Genomic DNA, 22,039 nt, shown 5'->3' on the forward strand with positions numbered 1-22,039 from the left:
TGCATATAACAAGGCAAGGTTCGCCGTACCGGCCGGTACCGGTACCGTACCGACCGGTACGGTGAGCTGGGTTTTGGGTTCCATTCTTTTTTTAAGTGTTGTCTCTATTGGATCTTAAATTAAGTAAAGTTTGATGTTTTTTTATTGTTTTTTTCATGATTTTTGATGTTTCTATGTTTAAATTTAGGGTTGAAACATAGATGATGCATGTTATTACTTCCGTTCCAAATAATAAAATGACACAAAATATCTTCAAATTAAGATACAATCATTTACATACATTTGAAGCACTCTCGGATATCTAAAATTAGGACGAGTACCGATGGCTCTTGTAGATATCCGGATCATAAGTATAGTCAGGAGGAGGCAGATCAACCCAATCAGAAGGAACGCGCGCCAGGTTATAAGTATGGTCTGGTTCGGTATGGCAGACCATGTAAACAAGGTTTACTGAACTAGGTTCGGGGCGTACTGACCAGACCGGCCACTTACTGGTATAGTTCAGTAAATTGGTTCGAAACGGAGGGAGAGGGTGTTGCCCAGTAGATACAGCCCAAGAGGGGGGGTGAATTGGGTCTTTTAAAAACTTTTCAACTACTTCTAAACTTTTCAATTAATTAAGCTAAGTTGTATGGATGCACAGTGGAATTTAAACTTAGCAACAGTTTGATTCTAGTTTGATCAAAATTGAAACTATTAAGCAGCGGACTCAATAAACAATTAGTCTAGATTTCCCAAGCAAGCATTTCAATACAATGTATCTTAATGCAGTTTTATTAAATGAAGCTTGATTAAACAATTTGAATATACTTGCAACTAAAGGATGCGCGGATAAGAGCTAAGCAAGCAATTCAATTAGGTATTTATCTAAGTAAGTGAGGTAATTAAACAATGAAAGAAAGCATCACAAACACAACAAACATATAGTGGTTCGGTGCACCCCAGCACCTACATCCACTCCCCAAGATCTCTTGAAAATTTCACTATAATCTCTCAGATTACAGTCGGTTGTTTTACAAGCTCACAATCTAACTTGTTGTTTTCACGAGATCACAACGAACTCGGTCGGTTTTCACAGGCTCACCGACTAGAACCACTTGATTGTTTTTTCGGGTTCACAATCAAATCCAGTTGGTTTTTCCCGGCTTACCAACCACAACCTTACACAGTTGGTTTTTCCTTTGGCTCACCAACAAATTGATTCAATCCCTTGATTGAATTAGGTTACAAGATATTAGAACAAGAGTTTAAAACAAATACAAGCTTCTTAAACAAGCAGATATAACAATATAAACAAATAGAGTAAAGAGAAGAAGCCCTCAAACAAGTTTTGTAGATGAAGGAACTTGGCTTCTTCTTTACTTGACCCTCTTCTGATTTCGCACGAGGTAGAGGATCACTGAGGCAGCACTCAGTTGGAGAGGAAGCTTTGGGATTCACTCGGATGCTCTTCTTCTCTCTCTTTTGCTTTGAATGGTCCTTTTGTGCTTTTAAGAGGTTTCTCTTGAAATCTCTTTGAAATCTCTTTCCTATGTGTTCTCTCCCACTTCCTTAACTTCTCCCCTAGCTCTCTCCTTGATTTTATAGCTTTGGATGGCGTGGAAACAAAGATCTAGCCGTTAGAAACAAAAATAGAGCCGTTATGACCAGTCTGCACATTCTGATAATGTATCTGTTGGGACCGAAGTCGACTCGCGCGATCTGGAGTTGACTCGGCTGTTACTGGAGTCGACTCGCGCTTTACTGGTGACGACTCGCCCACTGTTCCAGATTTGAATTAAAGTGCATGCCTCGTCCTGGGGTCGACTCGGACCAAACTGGTGTTAACTCGCCAATAGCTGGAGACGACTCGGGCACTTAGGGGTCGGCTCATTCTCAGGGTTCCAGAAACCCAACTTTCTGTTTTTCTTCCTCGAGTCGACTCGGATTTACATAGAGTCGACTCGGATGACTTGAGAGGTGACTCGAGATCTTTGAGAGACGTCTCGCTTTCAGAGACCGAAAAACTGATTCTCTGTCTTTTGAACTGATCTGTCTCGGAGTCGACTCGGGCCTTGATGGAGTCGACTCGGCTAACTAGGGGGGTCGACTCTGGAACACTTGGAGTCGACTCGTTCACAGAATTTCCGAAACTGATTCTGTCTTTTTGTCTGCTTCCTTTTGGAGTCGACTCAGGACCATCTGGAGTCGACTCGCCAAGCATCGGAGTCGACTCGTAACTTTTTGGAGTCGACTCGCTAACAGGGTCTAAAATCCATCGTTCTGTCTTTCTGTCTGTTCTCTGCAGGAGTTGGCTCGTGAACAGTAGGAGTCGACTCGAGCATTGTTCCTTGAAATTCTAAAGTGCCAGAGTCGACTCTAAACTTTCAGGAGTCGACTCGAGGACTGTTCTTTTGAATTTTTTTTGGAGTTTGCTTCTTCAACTTGAATCCTTTGAACTTGAACCGTGGGCCAATGAGGTGTGGCTTTCCTCCAACTTTTCTTGAGAGCTTTTGAGGCCTTCTTGTATTTTTCCAACTTGCTATGTTCCTTGCAAAACAAATTATCTTTTTTCTATACTTCAAGATTTTGTGATCATCAAAATCAATCTTTGGGTCAGCAATCTCTCCCTTTTTAATAATGACAAAACTTGGAGTATATGTAATATAAAATAGATTGTGTTCTAGAACTAATGCATAGCTAAGTTGCATGAAGTAGAAAACATGCATATTTAAAACATCCTTCATGATAATATTTTAGATTTAATCAACTTAACATAATCAACACATAAAACATTATGAGCATATACTCAGATATTTCTCCCCCTTTTTGACAACATCAAAAAGGTTGCAAGATAATGAAACATTAAGCACGAAGCAGCAAATGATACTCAAATATTCCTTTTCCTTATTATACTCTGATTTTCAGTCAATGCATGTCGAATTATTGCAAGAATATGAATCATATAACTCAAGGCAGTAATGTCAGAATAAGATTAATGAGCATAGATCAGAGCCAATTAAGATGATTTCAGAGCAAATTATAATGAAAGCACATCGAATGTGATTCCAAAGATAGTTTTCAAATCAAGTGTAGATGGAACTTTTTTTTTAAGTTAATTCAAGGAGTATCAAGAATGATCTTCAAAGAAAGCACGAATGGAAATCTAACCCTTTTTTTTTGAAAGATCTTTAATAACAAGTATGAAAGTTTGGTCATTTAAGATCTTTTGCCCAATATATTAAGTATTTAACAATATGAGTGCAATCTAATTAATTTTCAGAGTATAAGATCAAAACTTATATACTTGAAAAATATACCATCATGTTGGATCATCAATTCTTAATAACTCCAAAGTTCCTTTATGATAATAAAAGCATTGGGGCACAAGTACCAAAATATGAATTCATGCAATTTATGATATATCTTAGAGCATACATAAAATTCAAAGCTTTGAAGGTTCTTTTGGAGCTCTTTTAAAGACTTTCTTTTACTCCGTTAAAGAGAATACCATCAAAATCAATTAAAATGAATTGGCACGGGATTAAAACTCTACAGTGCAAGCCAATAAGAACTCATTAGTAGATTCTAATGGAAATTTCTGGTACTAAGACAGGTGAAATCCTTCACAACAAATGATTTACCAATTAAGTACAGATGAAAATTCAACTTGAAAAGATATTCAATGAAGCACAAAGTTTGATACCAAAAATCTGCTTAAATTGATACCAAGCTGTTTTTTTTTTTTACTTTTATTTTTCTCCCCCTTTTTTATTAAATTAGAGGCACTTAAGATCAACTGTTTGAGTTGCAATTTGGTTCATGGTTGATGCATAAGATATACTAACCAAATAACAAGCCTCAAGGTATATCATAAAGATTTTCAGATTTAAATTTCAGATGATACATATTGGAGAGTATTAGGATCACTTCTCATTTAGTATTCGTTCTCTCTCCTTTAGTTATGAATTTATGCGATTAAGTTCCATATGATCTCTCCTCCTGAAATTTTCTTTCTCCCCCTTAATTGAGCATTCTATTTAAGAGTTTAGAATTTGAAGATAATTTTCAATAAAACATTCAAATTGTTAATCTTGAAATATGTTTTCTACAAATTTTAGCATATTTTCAATCTTAACCTATTGAGAGCATATTTGCAAGTATCAAATCATATTCATTTGAGATAATAAACGCCCTATTAGAATTAAACTCAAAGTATAGGCTATATATAACTAAGATAAATAATGGCAACACAAAGAGGTTCATCAAAATCAATTCATAAAATATTCAAGGTATGCATGATATGATGGTGACTTTGAATAAGATGCAAAATCTAGAGAGATTGATATGTCTAAAGCTCCTCCTCAAAAGATGCATTCTTCTTTAATCATTCTTTTCTTTTTGTTGAATTTCAGATTTTAATAATAAGCGTGAATAAAACTGAAATTCTATGATATCAAGAATGTAAAGTGATCTAGAGTTTTTCAAAATTTATAGCAATCACTTTTTTTCATCTTTCAAGAACAAGTTATGCTTCCTCTTAATCTTTGAGAAAATGTACTGAAATATTAACCAGAAAATACTTCTTTTGAAGCTCAATTTCTTTCGAAAGCAATTACATTTTCTTTCTTTTAAGAGTCATTTGAGTGAGTTAAAATATTTCTAGCTTTAGGAGCATTCACTCTCTTTTAAAGATAGCTTTTTCTTTTAGTGATGGAGGTAAACAATCATGCAAAAAGGAATATAGAAGATCATTCAAGTGAATGTTTATAGAATTTAATTTCTTACTCACAGATTCACAGCAATGTATACATGAAACACAATGAATCTTTTTAATATCAAAATAAAATCATATATTTAGAAACATTTGTTCGCAATCAAGATCATTGAAAAATACATCATTTAGGCCAATTTTAGTACACGTTAAAGATAAGAAATGATATGTTTCAGATGCGTATCGGAGCAATCAACCAAGGCATCCAAATTAATTCTATTTTTCTTAAGTTAAAATTTTCATTTAGGAATCATATTGAGTTATTATCCTAAATGATGCGATCATTGAAGCATATAACTAAGGTTACAAAGATGTAACGATATAAGCATTTTTAAATTAAGTTTAAGCTTTTATGCAAAATCACACTCTGAATTTCATAAAAATTTTCAAGAAGGCTTTCAAAATTATAAATTGAGATATATATCTTCCACATTGTAGCTCATCTTAAATCATTACGATTGAAAAGACATATTTCAAATACATTAGAGCACATTCAGAATCTTTGTATTTAATATTGAGTTTCGGTACAAGATGGAGGATATTTTAACAAGTATTATGACATTATGTACCAAAGTTAGGCAAGTAGAAAGATAGATCAAGATCAATTCATTTTGCCTAAATAGAAATATCCATCTCTTCTCATTTTTATAAATCTATTTAACTTTCAGATTTCAAAGACAATTGTGAACGATAAATCTGAAATTTCTTTTTAATATTACTTATCAAAATTTTATGTAGTATTTCAAACATTCAAGCATTGGAACTGATTTAATGAAGAAAATTTTGATCAGAAGAACACAAGATGAATTCAAATGCACCTGAAAATAATTTTCATTAAGCTTTGGAATACAAGTTATTTTAAGGCAAGAGTGAAGCAAAGACTTGTATGCAAAGTCAAAACATATTCCAAGTTATTAATATCAATTTGTTATTGATAAAACATGTTTCAAAGAAAACACTTGTTTTATCAGATTTGGCATATCTTTTATTGTTGAGAACATAATATGTACAACTAAAAAACATGAAAGTGTGCAACATTTGATTTTTTTCTTTTTTGAGTTCATAAGGGGTTTTCTTCAAAAATAGATCTAATAGAAACCTTATAATATGACAAGCTGTGATGATAGCATTAATTAAAATCAATTAAGCAAGTTACTATCACAAAGCATTGTTATTACACAAATTTTTTAAGGGTTCTATTTTTATGTTTTTATAACTCCTATATTCAATGGTGTTTTTGGTGCAAGAATAATTGTATTCAATACCATTTTTTGTACAAAACTTATCAACAAATTGGTTTTCAAAGCTGTGCCATGAATTTTCACAGTTTGCAAACCTTTTTCATTTGAAACCTTTTGTAAGTTTGTGCCAAAGCAGAAAATATTTCAATTTAAGTGCCAAGAATAAAACCAACGTTAGCTTTGAGAAATCATCCACAATTACAAAATCAAGAAATAAGTTCTTGTGGAGAATTTTCAAGGGCTATGAGGTGGAAATAATGTTTTTCAGATTTAGAAATGATTCTAGTTTGTTTCTCTAGATGACATGCATAGCAAACTTTGACCTTATAGAAATTAATCTAAGTAAGCCAATGACAAGGTCTTTTGAGGTTAAGTACATACTAGCATGAGTTGATTTTATATGCCAAAAGTGGTTTTTTTAGTCTTGGTATTCATAGTGCATATATTCAAAGGCATACCAAGTATACATTCTCATGTCCATGACCAATAAAAGATAATGCCATGGATAAAAACTCTCAATCAAGCATATAGAGAATTCATAGAGTTATTCTTAATAAATTGATTAATCATTTAGCAACTTATACAATCAGTAAGTAAATCATACTATAAAATGAAGTGATTTGATTATATTTTTAAAAATATTACCTATATCACAAAATTGATTAATACCTGCAATTCATGTTTTAATCAGATACTAAGGCAAAGAGAATGATGAGATGCAAGGATTACTAATTTCATTATTCTTTTCATTTCAATTACTTTTCTTAAGTATATTTTAAGTTTCATTCTTTAATATATGTCTAGAGCATCCAATGTCCAAATTAACATCTTTTGTTGGAGCCTTGAGTGCTAGACATACCTGCAGAAAATATTCAGGTTTTCAACTTAAGAACCCAAGATCTTTTGGGTTCTTGCAGGTTAGCTATTATTGTTCCTTTTGGAACCCATATTTTCTTAATAGCTATTTTGTCCATAGGCTTGCAGATTTTAGGATTACAAGGCATGTATTTCTGCATCTTCTTATTAAATTTAACAAATATAGATTTAACATGAGTAGTAGATAAACCTTCAGTTTTCTGTTTTTGCCTTTTAAGTTTATCAAATTTGTAATGTACAGATTTAGGAACAACAGAAGAGATTTTGCATAACTTTTGTTCCTGTTGATCAGCATTATAAGAATCTATTTTAAAATAATTAGAAACTGTTTTAACAAACATATTCTTGAAAGATTTTTGGGTGTACCAAGGTTGATATCCCAATCCAACTTTATCAAATTCAGCTCTTTGATTATTTATCATTAGGTTCAACTTTTCAGAGCTCAAGGTAAATCTTTCAATAACATATTTTAATTTGTCAACTTCTTTAGTTAATCTTCTGTTATTTTCTGAAAGCAATTCATTGTTTTTCTTAAGTTCATCATGGCTTTCAGTGAAAAGTTGGCTTTTCTGATTTAGTTCTTTATTTTTCTCGATTAAGATTTCAGTTTTATTAGTTAGTTTCAGTTTTTCATCTATTAAGATTTGATTTTCATTCAAGTTCTTGTTCTTATAAATAAGTTTCTTATATTCTAAATACAAATCAGAAAAGGCATCATGAAGTTCATCAAATGTAAAATCAGATTGAGTTTCGGCATGTACTTCATCTTTGAATGAGTAATCACTTGAGTTCTAGTACATACCTCATCTTCATGTCCCACAAAGCAAAGATTTTCAATTTCAGTTTGCTGTTCTTCTTCTTCAGAACTAGTTTTAGATTCACTAAAAATGTTAGTGCTTTCATATTTAGCTTCTAGCATATTCCATATGTCTTTAGCAGTCGTGCAAGAAGATATGCAATTAAACTCATTCTCATCTAATGCACAATATAACAGTTTCATGGCTTTTGAATTTTGTTGAGCCATTTTCTATCATAATTAGTGCTTGTGTGTGGCCCATTGACTATAATACTCCATAAATCATAGTTATGTGCTTGAATGAAAATGCGCATGCGTGCTTTCCAATGTGTGTAGTTTATGCCATTAAATAGTGGAGGTCTATCAATTAATTGTCCCTATCTTAGAAAACTATCTATTTGAGTTGTCATGATCTTTGGCTCCTGATCGTGAGATCAGCAATTAACCTTAGAGCACCCGCTCTGATACCACTTGTTGCCCAGTAGATACAGCCCAAGAGGGGGGGTGAATTGGGCCTTTTAAAAACTTTTCAACTACTTCTAAACTTTTCAATTAATTAAGCTAAGTTGTATGGATGCACAGTGGAATTTAAACTTAGCAACAGTTTGATTCTAGTCTGATCAAAATTGAAACTATTAAGCAGCGGACTCAATAAACAATTAGTCTAGATTTCCCAAGCAAGCATTTCAATACAATGTATCTTAATGCAGTTTTATTAAATGAAACTTGATTAAACAATTTGAATATACTTGCAACTAAAGGATGCGCGGATAAGAGCTAAGCAAGCAATTCAATTAGGTATTTATCTAAGTAAGTGAGGTAATTAAATAATGAAAGAAAGCATCACAAACACAACAAACATATAGTGGTTCGGTGCACCCCAGCACCTACATCCACTCTCCAAGACCTCTTGGGAATTTCACTATAATTCCTCAGATTATAGTCGGTTGTTTTACAAGCTCACAACCTAACTTGTTGTTTTCACGAGATCACAACGAACTCGGTCGGTTTTCACAGGCTCACCGACTAGAACCACTCGATTGTTTTTCCGGGTTCACAATCAAAACCAGTTGGTTTTTTTCGGCTCACCAACCACAACCTTACACCGATGGTTTTTCCTTTGGCTCACCAACAAACCTTAACCCCTTGATTCAATCCCTTGATTGAATCAAGTTACAAGATATTAGAACAAGAGTTTAAAACAAATACAAGCTTCTTAAACAAGCAGATATAACAATATAAACAAATAGTGTAAAGAGAAGAAGCCCTCAAACAAGTTTTGTAGATGAAGGAACTCGGCTTCTTCTTTACTTGACCCTCTTCTGATTTCGCACGAGGTAGAGGATCACTGAGGCAGCACTCAGTTGGAGAGGAAGCTTTGGGATTCACTCGGATGCTCTTCTTCTCTCTCTTTTACTTTGAATGGCCCTTTTGTGCTTTTGGGAGGTTTCTCTTGAAATCTCTTTGAAATCTCTTCCCTATGTGTTCTCTTCCACTTCCTTAACTTCTCCCCTAGCTCTTTCCTTGATTTTATAGCTTTGGATGGCGTGGGAACAAAGATCTAGCCGTTAGAGACAAAAATAGAGCCGTTATAACCCGTTGCATATTCTGACAATGTATCCGTTGGGATCGGAGTGACTCGCGCGATCTGGAGTCGACTCGGCTGTTACTGGAGTCGACTCGCGCTTTACTGGAGACGACTCGCCCACTGTTCCAGATTTGAATTAAAGTGCATGTCTCGTCCTGGGGTCGACTCGGACCAAACTGGAGTCGACTCGCCAACAACTGGAGACGACTCGGGCACTTAGGGGTCGGCTTGTTCTCAGGGTTCTAAAAATCCAAGTTTCTATTTTTCTTCCTCGAGTCGACTCGGATTTACTTGGAGTCGACTCGGATGACTTGAGAGGCGACTCGAGATCTTTGAGAGACATCTCGCTCTCAGAGACCGAAAAACTGATTCTCTGTCTTTTGAACTGATCTGTCTCGGAGTCGACTCGGGCCTTGATGGAGTTGACTTGGCTAACTAGGGGGGTCGACTCTGGAACACTTGGAGTCGACTCGTTCACAGAATTTCCGAAACTGATTCTGTCTTTTTGTCTACTTCCCTTTGGAGTCGACTCAGGACCATCTGGAGTCGACTCACCAAGCATCGGAGTCGACTCGCAACTTTTTGGAGTCGACTCGCTAACAGGGTCTAAAATCCATCGTTCTGTCTTTCTGTCTGTTCTCTGCGGGAGTTGGCTCGTGAACAGTAGGAGTCGACTCGAGCATTGTTCCTTGAAATTCTAAAGTGCCAGAGTCGACTCTAAACTTCCAGGAGTCGACTCGAGGACTGTTCTTTTGAATTTTTCTTGGAGTTTGCTTCTTCAACTTGAATCCTTTGAACTTGAACCGTGGGCCAATGAGGTGTGGCTTTCCTCCAACTTTTCTTGAGAGCTTTTGAGGCCTTCTTGTATTTTTCCAACTTGCTATGTTCCTTGCAAAACAAATTATCTTTTTTCTTGCAACACAAACATTAGTAAATATACTTCAAGATTTTGTGATCATCAAAATCAATCTTTGGGTCAGCAGAGGGAGAGGGAGAGGGAGAGAGAGGAAAAGAGATAGAGAGGGGAGAGGGAGAGGAAGTGAGGGGGAGAGAGGGAGAGGGAGGGGGAGAGAGGCTGAGAGTGAGAGAGAAGGCTCAAAAGCCCTCATCCTATTGGCAGGGGGTTGCCCCTATTTCATTTCGAAGTACGGAACGGGGCCTTATTTTTTTTGAAAATCCGGAACTGAAAATCCCTCAAAAATCGCTGCCTCACCCTCCAGCAACAATTTCTAGGATTTGGTGGCATGGTAAGAAGCTCATGCTTTCTAGGTTGGAAACTTACTATTTCTTCTTCTTTTTCTTTTTCACTTCAGTATTGGGCCAGTTGAAACAAGTTGCTAGCCCAAGCAGCTTAAATAATTTAACCATCCAAGTCATGGTTCAGATGCTTTCTTTTTCTGCTTCAGGTCCTAAACGTGACAACCTGAATTTGTTGGTGGTGACATATTGGGCATGTGGACTGGGTCGACCAATTATAGTCTAAAATCATTGAGTATATGAGCCTATATATAGTAGAGACTTGTGGAGAGTTAGGTTGAACTTTGTAGGACAATATAGTTTAATTGACTTTGTAATGGAGATATAGAACAAACCTAGAATCAAACAAAGCAAAATTTTGAATAAAAACTCCAAACAAACCTAGACAGTGAAAGAAATGTCAATGTTCTTAGATTAAGGGATCTTAGATTGTGCTTGTTCAAACCTATAACTAAGTATTGGAAATTTTATCGCAGTGCTTTAAACATAGGCCCTATTTGGGATTGCTTTTAGAGGGGTCAAAAACATTTTTTGGAGCCAAAAGCACTTCTGACTGATATATAGGTGTCTCGTATAAAACTTGAAAATTGAAATAGCTTTCTAGTCTTCCCAGAAGCTAAAAAATCTCTAATTGGCAAAAGCTCCAATTTGGATCTTTTCCCCAAAAAGGCTTTCTGAAGCCCACTGGGAAGTTGTTTTGTGATCAAATTACCCCTAAACTTTATAGTTATTACATAGTTTATTATAATATTTTAGATTGAAATATAATATAAAAATTTTAGGTTAATAGTACTTTACACTATATTATATTAATATGAAAATAATATTATAGTTTAATACTATTATAATATTATACTAATATCATAATATTTCATTCATATATAACAATAATATTATACTGTGTAATAATATGTTAATATTTAATAATAATAATAGTTGTAATACTTTATATCAAAATATTGTATTATAATTATTAACTAAAAATAGATACATTACATTATATCATACTATACCGTATCATATCATATTATATTATAGTATATTATATTATATCATAATAGTCAATTACAATAGTATAGCATCATTATATTCCTATAATATTATACTATCATAATATTATACTATTCAAAATAAATAATTTATGAATTAAGAATACTTTATAATAATAGTTTTTGATAGTACAAAGAATTAAAAAATTGGAAGCGCTATGTAATGTCCTTTATGTCATCTTCTCATACTAAAAGCACTTTCTTAGTTTGGTTATTAAACAGATGTAAAGTTTCAAAGCACTTTAGAAATATAGTTATCAAATGGTAAATAGTTTATTGTTAAAAGCTCTATTAGCAAAGCTCTACTTCTAAAAAAAGCTCTATTAAGAAAAAAAAGCTCTACTGACAAAAGGTCTATTATTAACTGCAATCCAAATAGGGCCTTAGCTTGCTTGAGAATTATTAGTTCCAACTTCCAAGGATTGGCAAGCTGTCCCCAATCGGCAACTCATGATCAAATTGGCCTAGAACTGAATGGTTTAGGCCCCCAAAATGGGGCAAGGCCTAAGCTAGGTTGAACCAACCTATTCTTCTCAGGTATAGGCAGTATTAACCAGGTTTGCTTGGGTTGAACTGACCCTTCTTATAAGAAAAACCCGCCATTCTCCAACCCTCATTCTTGATCCCAATTTCTCTTCTATCTCGCATTTCTCTCTCTCTTTATTCAATCTTCCTCGACTTCCCTAACCAATCTTCCTTGACCAAGCACCGTGCCCTCCCTCTCTCCCTCGATTGTTGCTCCTCCTTACCCTTGATGTCTTCGACTCTAGAAACTCTTAGACCCTTAAGCCTCTTTCTAGGATCAACTTCTTCCCCCAAGGACATCCTCGATCCTTACACCTTTGCCGCCACCATCTCCATCGGTGTCCCCTACCTAGTTGCTGCTTGCATCTACCCCTTAATTGCCACTAGCAGCCTTGTATTTCAAGGTCAAGGTGGGGCTCCAAGGTTTTGATGGGGATATCGATGTCTCAATCTCCATTGGCTCCAAGGATTTGATGGGGATATCGATGTCCAAGGTGGAGCCAGTTAGTATGAAGCATTTGGGGTTACCGGCATGGTGCTGTGTACTGTGTCTTGATTTGGTATCATGCTAACCTGGTATCTAACTGGCTCGGATTATGATATCGTACTGCCAACTTTGATGAATACAATCTCATTAGAATTTGAAAAATGAATTAAAAAATAGATTGAAAGTAAAAATGAAAAACCAAGGTTTCTGAGGTTGATGAATGTGGCAGAGAAGCCAGATCATGTGATCGAAGAACAGATTATTAGTGTGGTCTTAATGGAAAAACTTGCTGTCAAAATCTGTATTTCAGGAGAATTGTTGGGTGATTTTTCTCTATTTGATAGGAGTAGGTTGATGAATTTGGGTTTCAAGGTGTGAACATGTAAGGGTTTAAGATGGAAGGTATGATGAAAATCAGAATTTCATGGTGGCTGGTGAAGTTGCCAAATTATGGCTTCTCGTTGTCCAAATATCGGAAACAAATTTCACAATTTCAGTTATATATAAATTTCTTGGTGGTCTCATTAGTACAAGGTACAGGAAAAATGTCTAAAAACAAATTTGGCTGAGACTAGTGTTTAACATTGTGTAGGTTCATAACAGACCATCTAAGAGGATTATCACACAGCATAGGACCTCTAGCCTGATTTGGAATCTTAAAGGTTGCATCTATTCTGTTCTTACTTTGTGAAGGATATAGTCTTCTCAGAAAAATGTATCAATTTAACAAGACTTGCTAAAAGCAGCTAAATAAAAGAATCTAAATCTATGCTTGTTTAACATTATGATCGTACCATATCGCTTAAGCTGAGTTTATATCTATTTGAGCTTGATCAAAATTCAAGATTTAAATTTCGCCATGGTATCCCTTAAAGTTGAAGCTTGTCCTGTCAGCTTCATCTTGTAATGAATCCATCAGATTGGCTTCAGTGACTCTTCTTATTGATCTTGATGTGTTTCATTAGCTGTTCTATGAAGAATGATGACGTTGCCAGGCACTTCATGGATATATCAACAGTTGGTAGGCCATCATTACCATTGATCATTTTACTCTTCAACGGTGAGATATATCACTATGTTGATCTTTTTGCTACTCTTGTAGATCTTGAATGGCCTGACACTCGTTGGTTGAGTATGAACAGTCCAGTGACTCCAGTCCTTAGCTGTCGGATCCAAGATAATTTGATTGGGCCTGTAAACTTTCTTTCCTTGGTTTGATGGATCTCCAAGTATATCAATAGTAGATTGTTGACGCATTGCAGACCTGCCTTGCCTTGGTTCAACAGCCCTCAAACTTGTGAGTACTCCAAGATGTTGCGGACATCCATTATTGCTCTTTTGGCATGTATCCTGGAAGCAATGACGTAATGAATATGAGTGATTCTTGGCTCTACTGACAAACTGATGTGATCATAAGTTGTATTGTAATAGGGCCTGAAGAAAAGAATGATGATCTGTCTTTTAGATCTGTTTTCAGGTTGTTCTGGTAAATTGATGTAGTTTGATAGGAAGAAGTAGGAAGCCATGGATTTTAGGGAGGCTATTAGATCAAGGGTTTGGGGTTTCAGATGAAAGGAACCATGGAAAACAAAGTGTTCTATTGGAGCAGCCTCAGAATAAGATGCTTTAGTACTTTAAATAAACTGATGTAGATGATTAAGCAGATTGCTCAAGTTCATCCTGCCAATTAGAGCGAATGGTGGACTTGTGCATTAAAAGAAGTGGAAAAATAAGAAGAGAAGCTTGCACTTATAGTTTCAGGGAAAATTTAATCAACATAATCAGATGGGTGACAGCACTCATCTTAAAAAACCTTTGGCTGTGACGAGGACTTGTTTGATTCATTAAGACAAATTCTGATAAAATTTAGATAATCCAATCTGACTTCTGCTCTCCTCCTAACAATTCTATGGATCCTAATTTAAGAATAATAATATTTTACATTGTGGATCTGATTACTTTTAATTGCTTTATGATTGTAACACTAATTTAAATAGAAAATATAGCTTCTCTAAAATCATTTTAATTTAAGAAAATTTAATAAAAAACACCTAGATAAAAATTAAATCTGAACTTATGCCCCTTTTGCAATGTTGATTACTTCACCAAGATGGATTTTTCATGGAAAGAAGCTACAGTTTTGTATCTGAATGGATTTTACACAACTTTTCTGGTTATAGATGCTAAATTAGAGTAGAGGAAGATTTTATTTAGGTCATGGGAATTTAATCTAATTATCAACAAGAGTATTTATAGGCATTATTGTAATTAACTTTTAGAGTTCTACTCTAACATATAAGGTACCTTATCATAGATGATCTTTTTTGTGTAAGGATTTGAGTTCTGGTTGGCAGAACATGATATGAACAATGCCAGTGCCTTATCAGCAATTAGCATTGGCATGGTACTTACTGCCTCCATGTGAGTACTTGGCAAGATTTCTGGAATTGGTACCGAGACCTGTGCCAGTTGGCGATTGGTACATTACGGTATTGATTCGTGCTGTACCATGATGGGGGCATTTTGGCCTTTTTTAATTTTCTGATTTTGAACTAAAGGTGGTAAAGGATGTGTCGATTTCAATTCAAAATTTGAAAGAAGGATTGAAGTCTTGGTGGGATGGGTGCCGTCCCGGCTGTCCCATCTCGTTTCAGTGAGATCACGGCATGTGGGACGGGTGCGGGACCCCAAAATTGACTTTCGTCCCTCTTTCTAGCTGCCCCGCCTTCATCTTGGTCGGGTCACGCCCCGAGACAGCCTTCTTTATCAGGACGTGCCCTCGTTTTTTTTTGGATGATGGCTCGGCCTTTGGCTTGTCCCTGAGAGGAAAGACTTAGCTATTTTCTCTATTGATGCATCAGCGTCGTCGCTGAGTGGGAAGAGGGAGGAAGCTTAGTTCATGGGCTTATTCTTTGTTTTTCCAACAGTACGGGTTCAGAGTCTCATACTGCTCGAAAACCTCTCATGCATTTTACAAAGCTTGGAACTCAGAAGCACGTTCCAATTTTCCCACGACGAGCAAAGCATGATGCCAGTTTATCAGTTATTTAAAATTAGCAAATTATTAATACGAGGATGATAATTTTTTTATCTCAAAAAATACATTTGGCTTATCTAATATATAACCCTTTTTCTTACTTTTTTAATTATTTACATATTTTTAATAATTTCTAGTTTAAAAAAATGTTTATATATCATAAATTCAAAAAAATATGATCTCTACCTCAGAAATTACTTCTGAATTATGTAATATATACTACTAATTTTTCATAATTTTGGGCATTAATTATATATTTTAAATTACTTTTTATATTTGAAAATAATTTTTAAATAATAATATTTTAAAAAATTAATTTCAATTCAGACCGATGTAGAACTCAATAATAGATGCTACATATATTTTTCTAGGACTTCGAATATCCATAAAAGGTTATTTATTTCTCTATTTTTTTCAAATTAGGCTAGGCTACTGTGCGCATGATCGCATCAAAACTTGAATGAATGAACACCAAATTTTTATATAGAGTATCCTGCATGCTCCTAAATACGTTTCTGATTTTACATTTTTTTATTTTTTAAAAAATTATTTTTTATCCAAAAATATATTTATAATTTTTAAAAACTATATATAATTCAAAAATTAAAAAAATTTATTCCAGCATATACATCGTCTCTAGATCTACAACATAGAAAAAAATTAAGCCCAAATCAAAAAAAGCCGAATGCTGGGCCACAGCTACAGCGGACGCTGTGGCATGGCAATTATTGCCACAGCGCCCGCTATGGCAATAGCCGATTGGTTCGCACCAAGTCCGAGCTGGTTTACGGGCCGATTTCGGCCGGTTCCGGCTAGTTCCGGCCCGTATTATTGGGGTTCCGGTTGGTTCCAGCAAAAAATTACCGGTTTTGGCAGTTATGGGGCTGGAACCATTTTTTTATAGTGAACCGACCGGTCTGAGACTGAGTTGGCTCGGTTTGGCCTGAACCGGGCGATATGGCCTGGTTTGGCATTCCTTAGTTTGTGCTACTTTAAAGATTACCGGATCCCCAAAATGCACCTCCCAAAACTATTTTTTTGTTGATCCCTCTTTATTCCAAATTCAGTTCCTCTTTATTCCAAATCTAGTCCACTCTCAATCACTCTGAAAAGTTCTAATGATAAAGATGGGTGTGAGCAGCACAACTCAATAAGTACCTTCACCATAGCATAAGGAATTTAAGTCTAAATGGAAATCAAATAATATTTAGCATGTACCCCATAGACCATTTGTAGAAAATTGTTCAGGTAGAGGTTCCATGAAACCATTAAAACAACGTATTGAAAATAAGGTCTTCTGAATAAAGATTCATTTATTGGAAAGTGATCAAAAGGCATTAAAGGAGGACCTTAACTTGGTTCCCATAAATCACATTTTCTTATAAGGGAAGCATATTTTATTCTTTTTAACCTCCAGGCAACACAAACCCTCCTTACTATTGTAAAATAGTTCACTCAAAATCCTCATTAGTAAACTAGATGAGGCCACATAAATCCTCACTGGTGAACTGCTATTCTAAGTGAGGCCACGTAATCCTCGAGGTCCACATATACCACTTGGCCAAGGGTCCATATAGATCCTTATCCAGAACATGAATAAGAACACATATACCCCGTAACCAGGGGTCTAAAGATTCAAATGGCGCTGAAATACTCCTAGAAAGGGATCTTCCTCCTTATTTTTCATGCTTGATATTAATATTCAGTTCTGGAAAGGATTTAACAATATGACATAGAATATTTTTCCCAAAGTTCCAAGCAAAAGCCACAAATTTAGAAGGGAAAACATATTCTCAATTCCATAAGCACAGATATGAGTTAAAAAAAAACATTAATTTGGAGGACCAAATCAAAATTTCAGATCAAGTATCAAACTTCTAATCGTAAGTTTAGAATGTAGAATAACTTGAAAGTCCAACAAATTCCAGACTGCAACAATGAAAAGAAACCTTAACCTTTAAAATTTTCTGATGTTTTAGTATTTCAAGATAACATTTAGTTCAAAACATGCAAAACATAATCCTTCTCTATGTTCTTAGGCAAAAAGATACTTGGTCTCTAGGATTTCTGGGAAGCTTTTCAAAATTTGCCGAGCTTTAGGGTTTCAAAGGGAAATCCAGGTTTCTATGAAATAGAATACAAGATTACAAGGACAAAATATAGCTTGACTTAAAGATTATATCACTTAAAAGAAACCCTAAAATCAAGAACTTGACAATATTGGAACACATCTAGACTGAAAAGAGATTAACAGCTCATAGAATATTACTTAAATTTAGAAGAATATGGAAAGATCACCTACCATAAAATGCTAATGAAAATTCCTAAGCCTTTTGCCCACATTCTTCCCTATTTCCTCTTCTTCTCCTCTTCCCACTCTTCTCCCTCTCTCCCCTCCCTTGCTGGTTTCTCAAACCGAGGGGTGAAATTGTGCTGATCCACCCTTGGTACGGCTCGGTACACCCCGAATTGAGTAGTTTGGGGCAATATGGCGAACTACGAAAGCTTGCTCCATTGTGACCTAAGTATCATAAATTTGAAACATGAAAATAGCCTCGCCTTGTGCGAGGCTAAGGCTGCGTATATGCGACCCTTCTAGACCGTACAGTGGTGGGAGCCTTATGCACTAGGATGCCTTTATAAAGAATCATGCACATGATTCGATTGATTCTTACTTCCGCTATTCTTTATTGATTCAATTGTGTATTATATGTTTTTCGTTTATCCTAAAGTTCTGTTGTTTTGAGAGATTACATTAGGTACCTTTTCTCTGACTAGTATTTGTTCAGCTTATACAAACCTCATGATCTTAATTTTCTCTGCATCACATTCTATTTTTTTTTAAATAAGATGCAATATGGATTCTCTTATTGATAACTGATGTGGCCTAGATACCCTTATTGACAAAAGATCATTTATTGCTTACTCATTTATTGATTTTTTTAACTAATTAGATACTTTACAAATAATAAGAAACGTATATATTAGATACTTCTTTCTGCATCATATATATTAGATACTTCTTCCTGCATCATGTAGTTGCACACTATTAAAGATGTAAATTTGTTCATCATATTTTTTGCATATTTGTTGCTTGGATCAGACATTCATAAACAGATGTCTTGCAAATTGCAATACTTACAGGATGATTGTCAATTCAATATTTCCTCTAACATTCTCAAATACATCTTCATTATAGGCATGCCATTTTTGTTGTCAATTTTTATGCACCATGGTGTTGCTGGAGCAATCGATTGGTAACATTTCAATCTTTTCTTATGCATGTGAAATACATTTATTATCATCATTAAGCACCTTTATGATATGTTACCATGAGGTTTGTGCACTTTCACTGTTTCACTAAATGAATGTATTAACAACATACTTAATGTTAATTTGTTACTTATTCTTGATATTAGTATTGGTTGGAGTGGACCAGAATTTATCCTTGCATGTCATAATTATAGAACGTAATCTGAGTGAGGGATTCTTGACACTCCAAACTGATCCAAAGGGTATCAATTTAGGCCTTAGTGTTATCCATCTGAGCCACTCAAACACATCAACCTACGCTTATCCTAGAATCACACTAGCACACTTTGTAAACAAAGGATGTTGGTTAAAATAGGTCTCATGCATTAAGTTGTTACTTCAATTTTCTAATTTAGTGAACTAGTGATAGTCAATGAGTAACTATCTTTATTAATTGGTCAATCGGATTACTTGACAAATCTGGCTCTCGACTGTGAGATTCTGCTGTATCATTGCTGAGGACTTTGAAATTTTCAAACCAAATGATATTGTTCTACTAAATCTAAAAGAGCTTGATTAGAACTTAACCTACAATTATAAGAATAATAATAATAAAGATTTGGATTAAAAGTTTTGTACCTTAAAAGTTTGTACCTCGTTACCGGTACAGCATACTTTTCGGTGCCACACTAGCATAGTGCCGGTAGTTATAGTACGATACGGAATTTTTTTGGCCTACCGAGTGTCGGAACGTCATCGATACCGGTATTGGTACCGAACTGGTATTGTACGATATGTCCGATACCGTCCGGTACGATACGGTATGACATATCATGCTCTTCTGAGCTTGGGTGACCCTGAACTTGGCGACCTTCAGTTCTTTCTTTGTTGCACCTGCCCGGAGCAAGTCCGTTCTAGTCCGATCCTTCTTGACTGCTAGCCCACTCTTGAGGGATTCTAGTTTGGCCTCTGCCTTGGCTGCCTTTTCCTTGGCCTCTTGCAAGGCCAACTAAAGCATCTCGATGTAATGCTAAAGACGTCTTTCCCATGGAGAGTCCATCTTGCAAATATGAGAAAACAATATCAGCAAAAGGGGCTAATCCCCCTAGAAGAAAGGAAGGAGAAGCTACAGAACCACCAACCAAGGACGATTCAAAATGATTTAGCGAGCTGGTTCTGCAGGTATCTCTTAGAGCGACAGAAAGGATGCTTAGAGCCCCTCCAGAAGTAGTGGATTTCCAGATTCTATCTCCCTCTTTTTGTAGAATTTTGGATGGTATGCATCAATCCTTCCAACCAGATCAGCAAATCCTTACCGCATCATCCTCATTTCAGATAGTTAACATCCCCTCGGGAGACCAAGAGTCAGGACTCGTCCTCCCAGGGATCACCTACATGTTAATTCCCTCAAAATGGTGTGAGTTTGATGAAAAGGGCCACTTTTTTTGCCCGAACTAAGTAAGACACTTTAGACTCAGAAGTCGGAAATGGGAGGGCAAATCTTGTGGCAATAAATAACCAAGGAGATTTGGAGCAATTAGATTTGTCTAGCTTATTGTAACAACGCAGGATCTCACCCAAAAAGGCTTGCCGAAAGGTATTATTTGGGTTCTTTGATTCTGTATGAGTATCCAAGATCTATCCAACGAATAATCGATGTGGAACTAAACACAAGCCTTGACGTCCTCGTCAGGCTAAGGGTTCAAATCCATTTAAATCTAATCACAAATACCATGATCAGCCCGTGGTCAACCCTAATGGATCCGTGCTGCAGTGTCCCCTAGTCCACATAAGTTATGGGCTGAGTCCGCTCTGATACCATTTGTAACACCTCAGGATCTCACCCAAAATGGCTAGCCGGAAGGTATGATTTGGGTTCCTTGTTCCTGTATAAGTACCCAAGATCTACCCAGCGAATAACCAATGTGGGACTAAACAAACGCTCACACGGATCCTCACATATAGTATCAGAGCTTAGGTCACTAGGGATTGTAATTGAAATAGTCATAATTGAGCCTAAGTTTTAGGATCCTTAGGATTCGTTAGAAAGTTTGAGAGATGGGTAGAAATTAGGCAAAGAGACAAATTTTTGTTTGCTTTTGATATTGATAAATTTTTGTTATTTTATCTGAATTTTATTTGAGATGCATATTAAAAACAGAATGCTAGTTAACTGTGCTCATAGCCAAAGTGTGAATAAACTATTCTGGGAGTTTTCTTGATGGAGTAATTTGTATTTCAGGTTATGATTAAATAGGATTTTGACTAAAATTAAGTGGAGTATTAACCATGGAATATTATCGTGCATTGTAAATTATTAGCTTATTTGTTATATAAGTGAATTTGGAAGTTCAATTTTATATGGGGTACTGTGATGTTACTTCTAGTTTGAAGTTAATTATTTTGATGGCTAGTTAAGATTTGTTCATAAGAAGTTGTCTAATGTTTGAACTAGGAAAGATTTTAAAATATTTTTCGAGGATTGAAATCCTTATGTGGATTATGCATGGAACTCTTATGTAGAAGAAAAATATATTTGGGATGAGACTCTAGAATTTCTGTCTTTACCTAGAATTTGAAATTTTAGATCTTTTCAATTTACAATGCAGATTGCTCTTTTGATTGGAAATCATTTAGTAAAATTTTGAGAATAATGTAGGTTTAAATTATTTTAAGCTGGTCGATGATTAACTCTTTGATTTAGAAATATTTTCTAATAGTTTTTCCTTGTTAAGGAGAATTTTGTTGTCAAAGATTAGTTTAGTGTTTTTGATTTTGACTGATATAGATATCATGGTGTCATTAGTAGGTTCTTCTATCTGCTGTGCAAAAAAAGAAAAAGAGAGAGAGAGAGAGAAATCTGGCATCTTAAGTGTAGGATTAATGGTTTCTGCATTAGCTGATCTTATATTTGAAATGTTTTAGTATAGATCTCTTTTCTCTTAGATTTGTAGTTTATGCTTTTGAAAGAATTCAAGAATAAATATCAATCTTGAAAATTGATTTTATTGGAGATTGTAAAATATTCATCTGGGTGGAATTAATAATTTTAATTATCATCCTTGGATCCAAATAATAGATCTTATTCATGTCTATCGGAGATTATGTGATGTATATGAAACTTCAATTCAAAGTTTGGATTTATAAGTTGATCTAGGGTTTTTGTTCAATATTGTTG

General features: G+C 35.2%; 1 protein-coding gene across 3 annotated transcripts in view; it reads left to right on the top strand.

The window, feature by feature from the left end:
• LOC103723925 (protein disulfide isomerase-like 5-4) overlaps positions 1–22,039 on the top strand; it is a 77,100-nt gene that overhangs the window by 27,634 nt on the left and 27,427 nt on the right. For all 3 annotated transcript variants that reach the window (XM_088702966.2, XM_008815023.6, XM_088702967.2), the window contains one exon: positions 18,809–18,866. In XM_088702966.2, the coding sequence (XP_088559092.1) occupies positions 18,809–18,866 (58 nt within the window). The remainder of the gene's footprint in view (positions 1–18,808; positions 18,867–22,039) is intronic.

This window comes from Phoenix dactylifera, chromosome 8 (genome assembly GCF_051530095.1).
Source record: "Phoenix dactylifera cultivar Ajwa chromosome 8, Ajwa_hap1_PhDact_Kaust_v1.1, whole genome shotgun sequence".
Classification (NCBI taxonomy): domain Eukaryota; kingdom Viridiplantae; phylum Streptophyta; class Magnoliopsida; order Arecales; family Arecaceae; genus Phoenix; species Phoenix dactylifera.